The 10000-nt window shown below is 43.8% G+C and overlaps 1 protein-coding gene across 5 annotated transcripts in view; it reads left to right on the top strand.

Moving 5' to 3' along the window:
- FASTKD1 (FAST kinase domains 1) overlaps window positions 1-10000 on the top strand; it is a 96889-nt gene that overhangs the window by 38265 nt on the left and 48624 nt on the right. For all 5 annotated transcript variants that reach the window (XM_077447930.1, XM_077447927.1, XM_077447929.1 and 2 more), the window contains 2 exons: window positions 1-42; window positions 4635-5115. The exon at window positions 1-42 is cut by the window's left edge and continues 90 nt beyond it. In XM_077447930.1, coding sequence (XP_077304056.1) covers window positions 1-42; window positions 4635-5115 — 523 coding nt within the window. The remainder of the gene's footprint in view (window positions 43-4634; window positions 5116-10000) is intronic.

Below are 10000 nucleotides of genomic sequence, written 5' to 3'. Positions count from 1 at the left end.
GGATGCCAGTCTACATACAGAACTTCAAATGAGTTTAAAAAGGCAAGAATATTTATTTTTATGTAAATGTGCTAATAAATGCTCTTTCTAGTCCATGTTTAGAACACTAACTACATTGATTTTTACTGCAGAAGTGTATGGGAGTTTATTTCTATAAAAATAACAAATCGTAGCTTTTAATCCAACAAAACCCATATGTACATTCTTTCTGTGCTAATTAACCAGCTGTTGTAAGAATGGGACAAAATCTAATGAAAATATATATTTTCTCTTCAGGTTGAATGCGCTTAAAATGATACTTAAAGGGATTGTAAAGTTAAAAAATTTTTTTTTTTTAAAATAACAAACCTGTTCTACTTGACTCCACTGTGCAGTTCGTTTTGCACAGAGTGGCCCCGAATCTGCTCTTCTGGGGTCCATTGGTGGCTGTCTCGGCTTCCTCCCGCAGGTGCTTCTCACGTTCATGCGAGCTCCCTCGCATTGTGAGAAGCATCTGCGCTCGCGCTCCTGTGATACAGCCGGCAGCTATAGCTGCTCGCTGTATCACACGGCCCCCGCCCACGGCGCTCCGCGTCAGTGGATGTGATTGACAGCAGCGCGAGCCAATGGCTGCGCTGCTTTCCATCCAACCACTCCAGCCAATCAGCGGCCAGGCTGAGTGGTGAAGAGGAAGTCGAGGACGAGTGCGGGACTTTCGAGGGGTGAGGTAAGTAAAACGGGGGGACTGAGGGCGCGGGCACTGTCAGATGTTTTTTCACGTTAATGCATAGAATGCATTAAGGTGAAAAAACATTTACCTTTACAACCCCTTTTTAAGGCTTTTTTTTTTTTTTGATAAAATAAAAATAGGTAATGCCTGCCTGCTCTGTGCAATATTACTACACAGAAAGGTCCCTTGCCTCCTCTTCTTAGTCTCCCGGTGACATTGTTCGATTCTTCCGTCTCCAATTGCCTCCTTAGCAAACTGGGTACTTAGCAGTGACTGGTGCACATGCATAGCGCCAGTAAGCCCTGCCCCTGCTCCATATTTGACCGACAGCAGCAAAAGCCTATGGTTCATGTTGCCTCAGCGTCTCCTGTGAATCAGGAAGTGAGGGGAGAGGTGCTACAGACGGGGGCAGTGCTGGAGCTTGAGAAGAGTCCGGTGAGTGTTTAGGGACTGTGGCGGGGAGGGCCGTTGGGAAGAACAGGTAGTGCATTGCTTTTTACCCTTAAATGGAACTAAAGTTTCATTGTTAGAAACAGCGAGCAGTCAGGCTTTTAAGAGATATGCATTGCCTCTTATGCAACAAAATGCCCCTATCTACCTGCTCGCTGTCTTCTATGGTGCTGTAAATTGAGCTGTGCATGCGCAACTCAGCTTTCAGTACCGGGGTGACCAGCTCCTGCGCATGCGCAGGAGTGGCATCATCCCCCACTGGCCAATGAGGAGGAGGCATGAAGACTGGGACTCAGAAGAAGATGCCGGCACCTTTCAGTTTTTATTTTAATGCAGAGAAAGGATAAGTTTGCCCCCTCCTCCTGAACCCTGCTGTGACAGCAGGCCAGAAATCTTCTCCCCATGTCTAGTGCTACAATTAAAAAGTTGCTCCCCTCACCCAGCCGCATCACTCATTCACAGTCCTCTGTAAAAGGAAAATTACAAGGTCCGGCAGCTGTGCCGGCTTGTAGTTTTCAATGAACTACTACAGTGTTGTGAGTGCTGTGGGGGTTCATTGAGTCTCCCTGTCAGAATGTATCAGCTTGCTCGTACAGTGAAGGAAAAAAGTATTTGATCCCCTGCTGACTTTTTACATTTGCCCACTGACAAAGAAATGATCAGTCTGTAATTTTAATGGTAGGTTTAATTTAATAGTGAGCGACAGCATAACCACAAAAATATCCAGAAAAACACATTTCAAAAAAGTTAGAGTGGTATGCATTTTAATGAGTGAAATAAGTATTTGATCCCCTATCAATCAGCAATATTTCTGGCTCCCAGGTGGCTTCTATACAGGTAATGAGCTGAGATTAGGAGCACTTTTTAAAGGCAGTGCTCCTAATCTCAGCTTGTTACACATACACAAGACCTCTCCACCATGGCCAAGACCAAAGAGCTGTCCAAGGATGTCGGGGACAAGGCTGGAATGGGCTACATGACCATCGGCAAGCAGCTTGGTGAGAGGGTGACAACAGCTGATGTGATTATTCGCAAATGGAAGAAACACAAAATAACTGTCAATCTCCCTCAGTCTGGGTCTCCATGCCAGCTCTCGCCTCGTGATGTTTCAATGATCATGAGGACAGTGAGGAATCTGCTCAGAACTATATGGCAGAATCTTGTCAATGATATCAAGGCAGCTGGGACCGTAGTCGCCAAGAAAACAATTGGTAACGCACTACGCCGTGAAGGACTGAAATCCTGCAGAACCCACAAGGTCCCCCTGCTCAAGAAAGCACATGTACAGGCCCATCTGAAGTTTGCTAATGAACATCTGAATGCTTCAGAGAAGAGCTGTGTGTTGTGGTCAGATGAGACAAAAATCAAGCTCTCTGGCCTCCACTCAACTCGCTGTGTTTGGAGGAGGAGGAATGCTGCCTATGACCCCAAGAACACCATTCCCACCCTCAAACATGGAGGTGGAAACATTGTGCTTTGGGTCTGTTTTTCTGCTAAGGGAACAGGACAACTTCACTGTATCAAAGGGATGATGTACGGGGCCATGTACCATCAAATCTTGGGTGAGAACCTCCTTCCCTCAGCCAGAGCATTGAAAATGGGTCTTGGATGGGTATTCCAGTAAGACCACGACCCAAAATACATAGCCAAGGAAACGGAGGAGTGGCTCAAGAAGAGGCACATCAGGGTCCTGGAGTGGCCTAGCCAGTCTCCAGACCTTACTCCCATAGTAAATATATGGAGGGAGCTGAGCCCACGTTCACATTGGCCGATTTAACATGTCAGTGCCGCACCGATCCCCAAAAGTATTTACTATACTACTTTTGGGGGCATGTCACACTGACACAATCCACCATCTTGGACTGTGCTGCAGCCAGTCACTTTGTTACATTCCAGTAACATTTGTTAAAGTAACCTGTGTGATGCACTGGGACTGATGCTTTGACACCTCTGCCATCCCACTTCACACCAGCAACTGTGTTTTAGTACAACTGCTGTGTGTACAGGCCCTCAAGTAGATGAGATCCTGAAATGGCAACCTGTAATCAGAGTTGTAAGTATATTTACTTTTTCTGTTTTGCAACATTACTTCTATCTGCCAAAGGCAATCATCAGCACCAGTTTATGGGATCGTTATTTACAGCACTTATTTGGCCAATGTACTATTAACACCAGTGTTATTAGATTTGACCATGCTGATAATAATTTTAGGGCTCATTTCATCACCTGTGGAATGGCCTCACAACAGACATCCTACAGCTTAAGCAGGTTTGCAAAGAGAAATGGTCAAAAATTCCTCTTGAACATTGTGCAGATCTGATCCAGAGCTACCGAAAATGCTTGCATGAAGTACAATAACCATACAAAATCGGCAAAAAAAGACAAATAACTAAATAAGGAGAGGACAGTGTCTGCACTATGATAGAAGGGACATATAACAAAAAGAACAAAACTGTGACCAGCAAACTACAGTCTTTACCAATGACAATGCAATTAAAGTAAGATATAGGTGCTTATCCCATCCTCCCCACCCAAATAATGGAAATATAACAAGGGAAGTAACTCGCTCATTAGAGTGGACATTTACCCCAAAGGAAGGTCAGGGCTACTGATGGGATACCCCAACCGTTAAAGAGGCAATATGATACACAGGAACAAAAAAAGTAAGAGCTAAAGAAAGCTAAACAGTGTTTTCCAAGTTACTCACTTAAACCATTTTCTCAATCCGAAACAGTGAAGGAGAGCCATCCGCTCCAAACCTTATCAAATTTCCAAAATGCACCTCTACTGATATGTGGCCTTATAAAAGGGGAAAGACTTATTCGATAACTTTACCTTTTGAAAAAAATGTATATATTTTTTTTTCTAAGGAGCCTACAGAGCATTGCACCGCTGATCAGCGGATCGCGAGTGCAATCTCAGACTCCTGCAGACTCTCAGGATAGTTGTCTGCTCATACATTTGTATTGGCAGGCAGTTACCTTAAAGCAGGAAGTATATTGGACGAGAGCATTTGACAAAATCTTCATAGTTCATTGAGAACTACAAGCTGTCAGCCACAATGGTTGGCGGTACTTGTAGGTGATAGTTCAAAGGAAGTTGTGAATGAATTATGCGGCCATGTGAGCGGAGCCCTGCATGGCCATGCTATGTTCAAATTGTTACGAGGGGGGTGAGAGAGAAGATGCCTTGGGGCGGGAGGAAAAATCGGAGGGGGAGAGGCTACAGATGCTGGAACATGTTACACATTTCACCCATTTTTAGGATGAGACATGTAACATGTTCCAAAGGTGAATTTGGATGAGGATCAGGTCATGTTTTATGGCAAATTATTGCAGATCCAGTTAATTCCAAAAGGTTCACGTTCTTGCCACTGCATATGAATATAAAAGAGAGAGACTGATATATGGATAGGCTTTTTTCAGAAGTGATTCACTTTAGACCCACCTGAAACACATTTTATTTCTTATTTCAGGCATATGTTGTCAAGTTCTGTTCCATCCCATGTTGCCCAGACCATCAAAGCCATGTCTTTGTTGAGCCCTAACACGATTGATGAAGTTGTTCTTTCTAAATTTGATGATATCATTGCTCAGTGCAACATTAATGACTTAAGCCACATGATGTTCGCTGTCACCCAGCTGTTGCATTCAGCTCATAAGCCTCATAGAAAAAGTGTAAGGAAACTCCTTAAGGAACTGAACAGCTATAACCTGAAGCGAGTGAGTGAGGCAAAGTGTTTGGACTCTCTTATACTTGAACTAAAGAATAAAGAAGTTTTCAACCAAATGGCTATGGCAGTTGTAGAAGCCATATTACATACCTGCCAACGTTTCATACATCAGCTTAGCCTGAAGAACGTTATCCAATTTTCTGTTTTGGTCCTTCGAACAAACACTCCATGTCCTCTACTTATGGACAAAATTGCAGCAGTTACTATGGACAATCTCAAAGAGGTAATGATAACATATAATAATTATTTATATAGCCCTGACACTTTTATGCAGAATTTTTACATATTGTACTTTCCCATCAGTCCCTGCCCTCAAGGAGCTTACAATCTAAAGCTTGGTACATACACCTGACAGATCTTCACATCAACACAAGTGATGTTTATGCACAGATCTCTTCTGTTGTTTTGTTGTATTCTAACCATAGGACCCCCAGAACACTGAGTTTTTTAGCATGTCCGTTCGACAGCAGCTGCCCATTAGACTGGCTTCTGATGAACAGACAGCTGTAAACACAGACAGAAAGTAGGCCAGTTCCTCTTGAACGGGCTGATGCCTACATGCTTGGAACACCCTCACACTGGAGTACATTGTAGTTCACTCGTGTCAGTGAGGCCTAAATATTCATCATTTTATATTTTGAACTATGTATTCAGGGAGAAGATCTGGCAAAACAGTCTATTTAGGTATCCAACTCCATAAATCCCATTTAGCACTAAACCTGTCAAAATCCTGAACAATTTACAATGCATTGAAATAATGCATACACAGGTGTTACATTCTGTAAAAACTACAACATAAATAATCTTTAGATCAGAGATAAAGGCAGACAATGCTATATGCAAATGTTGACTTTGCATGTAAATGTTGAGGATAGCTACACCCCCTTAATTCTTCCATGAGGTCCCTTTGGGGCTCATTCACATCTATCTGAAGGTATTAGAGATCCTGTTCCCAGACCATTAACTAGTTCCCTAGTTGTTTTTGCACATATTGATATCGGCTATAAAATTGGTTAAAACCCACAGATCCGTGTATTTTCTGAAAGTTGAGACCTTAAATCTAGTAGTTGCAATTTTTTTTTGTCACACAATATTTGTGCAACTGTTTGTAAACCTATATTTTCAGGGAAAAAAAATGTACTAAAATTTATTTTATTACACACAAACGCAATTTCATTATTTTTTTGACTTAGCCAAAAGGTGCAGTGCAAAAGAAAAGAAATTTGACTTTGACCATGTGTCTGTTCACACCGTAGGGTCCCACACCCAACTGTTACTAAGAGCACCCCTAGGGTGACCACTTCCAGGGGGCACAGACACTGCGGACCCTCTGTCTTCCCAGCCCAAGACCAGACATGGTAAATCGCTCAAATCAGGAGGTAATGGGCTTTTTCTCTTTCCTAGGGAGGTTACTTTCATGCCCCAACTGCCTGTGGGCACCCCGGTTTCTGTCCCAGCCGTACTAATCTTCCAAGCACCCATCATTCTAGCAGAGATTCATAGCCACCAACCTTAGTTAGGCTAGAATGACAACACAGAACCTCCACTAGATCACTGATGAAAACGGATACTACGCTTGATCTTAGCCAAAGCATAGTGAAGTTATTTTTTTTATTTTTTTTACACCTTATTACCATACCACATATCTCCCTGGCTTGCAACCCTCAGACTCTGCCCTAAGCTCTGATATGCCCTTTCCTCCATAACCTGCTCTCATTTTCTGTTGGTGTGACAACAATTTTTACCAGACAGGAAGTGAAGGAAAAAAATCCAAAAGGACAGGAACAAAAATAAAGATTTAAGAGGGGTTCTAGCGTTCTTGTACCCCTACTAAACAAAGTGTTTTTTTTTCCTTAATTTCTTGTCTTTGTTGCTTTTTGGAGTTTTTTGCCTTCACTTCCTGCCTGGTAAACCAGTGTCAGCAGGACAGAAAGTTTGAAAAATCTCTCTAATGCAGCCCTGTATTTCAGTAAAAAGTTGACAGTTTTTGGGTATAAAGCCGTCTGATCACTTTTACGTCCTTGGGTTTAGAGCTGTAAGATCAGGCTAAAATGCCTGGTAAACAACAGATCAAACAAAGTCTTGAAAGAAAGAGGGGAGGGACCTCTGTGTCCCGTGATATACTCCAAGAAAAGGATTTTTACAAGTAAGCTGTTAAAAACAATACTATGTTCTATATCGTACATTACGGGACACAGCGCCATATTATTAACTATATGGGACGTCCCATAGCAATGCTATTTGAGGGGAGGGAGACAACCCGTAGGGCACCCCCAGACTTGAGGATCTATACTGAGGCCTACAGCACACTGTGCCCAAAGGCAATATCCTCATGCCTTCTTACATTCACCTGATAAAACTTGGTGAATGTATATACTGAAGACCAACCTTGCAGATCTGAGCCATGGAGGCCTGGTGATGCACTGCCCAACAAGCACTGACTGCTCTGGTAGAGTGCGCTTTGACTTGGAAAGGTGAAATCTTACCCCTTAAATCATAAGCCGGAATTATAACTTGCCGAATCCACTCAGCGACAGTGGATTTCAATGCTGTCTGTCCTTTCCTAGGACCTTCTGAAAGCACAAATAAAACATCCGTCATCAGATCTGAGCAGTCGTCTTTAAATACACCTTGACTGCTCTCACCACATCAAGACCATGTAGTGACTTCTCTTCCCTAGAACATGGTTTTGGAAAAGAGGATGGCAGGACAATATCTTGGTTCAGGTGAAAACCTGAGACCACGTTAAGCAGAAAACTTGGACAAGGATGCAACACCGCCCTGTCCTCGTGAATAATCAAATATGGCTCTTTAAAAGAAAGAGCAGCCAAATCTGAAACCCTCCTTGCTGAGGATATAGCAACCAAGAACACCAACTTCCTTGTTAGAAGGACTAAGGGAGTATGCTGTATTGGTTCAAATGGCTGTTTTTGTAACGCTGACAAAACTAAGTTCAAATCCCAAGGGTTCGAAGGAGGTCTGACTGGCGGATTAAGCCACATTACCTCTTGCATAAAAAACCTGGACCATAGAATGCGAATCAAGCGTTCTTTGAAAAAAGACCGATAAAGCTGAGACTTGGCTTGCTTAATAGTACTTAAGACCAGCTTCATCTCTACCCCTAATCGTAGAAAGGAAGAATTCTGCCTATGTTTTTCTTCCGAGGGTGCCAACCCTTGGACTCACACTGGGAAACATAAGCCCTCCAGACTCTATAATATATAGTTCTGGAAACTGTCTTCCTTGCATTAATCAAGGTAGAGATAACTGACCCAGAAAGCCCACGTTTCCTCAATGTGGGTTTCAATAGCCAAGCCGTTAAAGTTAGCGTTTGTAAGGTAGGATGGAATATTGGCCCCTGCAATGCCAGGACCTTCTGGGCCATGCTGGGGCTACAACAATTACCGGCTTAATTCTGCAAAGAAGTCGTGGCAGCAACTGAATAGGGGGGAATACATAAATCAGGGGGGACTGATCCCACGAGAACTGATCCGCGTGGAACAAAGTTGACCAACTTCATGTTCAACCTGGACACCAGAAGATCTACGTCCGGAGTCCCCAATTTCTGGCAAACAGCCCGAAAAATGTTGGGGTGAAGAGATTATTCCCCCGGGAGCAACTGCCAGTACTCTACTCCCAGAATGAAAACTGCTGATAGGCACGGAACATTCCTTTTCTGCCCAAGTTAGGATATGGTTCACCTGTTTCTGTCCCTTGAGACTCTTGATGCCCCCTTGGTGATTGATGTAAGCCACAGATGTGGCATTGTCGGATTGGATCCTGAAAGGAGAATCCCGTAATCTGAATGTCCAGGCCTTCAGAGCTAGACCCACTGCCCGAATCTCTAGGATGTTGATGGGCAAGGTCCTTTTCAGTTCTTGACCACTGTCCCTACACAATTGTCTTTTCTAGCACTGCTCCCCCAGCCTCAAAAGCCGGCATCTGTCGTTACCACCTTCCAGATAACTGGTCTGAAGGATTTTCCTTTCAGCAGATTCTGGGTTATCAACCACCAACTGAGGCTTTGGGACACCCTTGGGACAGCCACATTGGCAAGTCTAAAGCTTGAACCGTTTTTTTCCAAGCAGACAATGTACTGTTTTGCAACAGTCTCGAATGGAACTGGGCATAGGGAAACACTTTGAATGGAGCCATCATCTTTCCTAACCACCTCATGCAAAGGCGAATGGAGGGCTCTCCTTTCGACCTGACCATCTGCACCAGCTCTCTTATGGAGTCGATCTTTGCCTAAGGCAAGAACACTTTTTTTTTCTGGGCTGTGTCTATGATCAGACCCAAGTACTCCAGCCTTTTTAGCAGTTTTAAGGAAGACTTCTCTAGGTTGAGAATCCACCCCAGATTTTCCAGGTATTTGGTTGTAATGCGCATGCTTTGCTCCAAACAAGCCACTGACTGGTCTATTAGCAATAGACCATCTAGGTACACCAAGACTGTTAAGCCCTGTGCCCTTAATCTGGCTAGGGATGGAGCCAGAACTTTTGTAAACACTTGTAAACACCCGGGGTTGCTGTAGCTAGTCCGAAGGGAAAGGCTACAAACTGAAAATTATGCTGTTCTACCTCGAACCGCAGAAACCTTTGGTGAGTGGGAAATATAGGGACATGCAGATATACATTCCTGAGGTTGATGGACACCAGAAGTTCTCCTTGTAGGATAGAAAGCACCGACCTGATCGACTCCATGTGAAAAGAGCAGATCTTCAGGAGCTGATTTATATTCTTTAGATCTGGAATGGGTCTGACATCTCCATTTGGGTTTGGTACAGTAAAGAGGTTTGAATAAAACCCCAAACTTTGCTCTTCTGTGGGGATTTGTATGATCACCGCCTGAGCCAGTAATCGGTCTAGAGCCTGTAACAGATTGCCTTTTCCCAGGATCTTTGGGAACGTTTGACCTCAGAAAACAAGAAGGTGGAAACTCCTGAAATTCTAGTTTGTACCCTAGCGTCACCATGGAGATGACCCCATCTGTCCTGAATTTCCTCTTGCCAGACTTCTGAGAACTGCAGAAGTCTCCCCCCCCCCCCACCCTGGCGAGTGGGGGCGCCCCTTCATAATGAGGCTTTAGAATTCTGTTTTGCAGGTTTC

This window comes from Lithobates pipiens, unplaced genomic scaffold, assembly GCF_037356315.1.
Source record: "Lithobates pipiens isolate NorthernLeopardFrog02 unplaced genomic scaffold, aLitPip1_a1.2 Scaffold_22, whole genome shotgun sequence".
In the NCBI taxonomy this organism is placed as follows: Eukaryota; Metazoa; Chordata; class Amphibia; order Anura; family Ranidae; genus Lithobates; species Lithobates pipiens.
The sequence above is the reverse complement of the archived record's forward strand: the minus strand, read 5'-3'. Positions and strand labels throughout refer to the sequence as shown.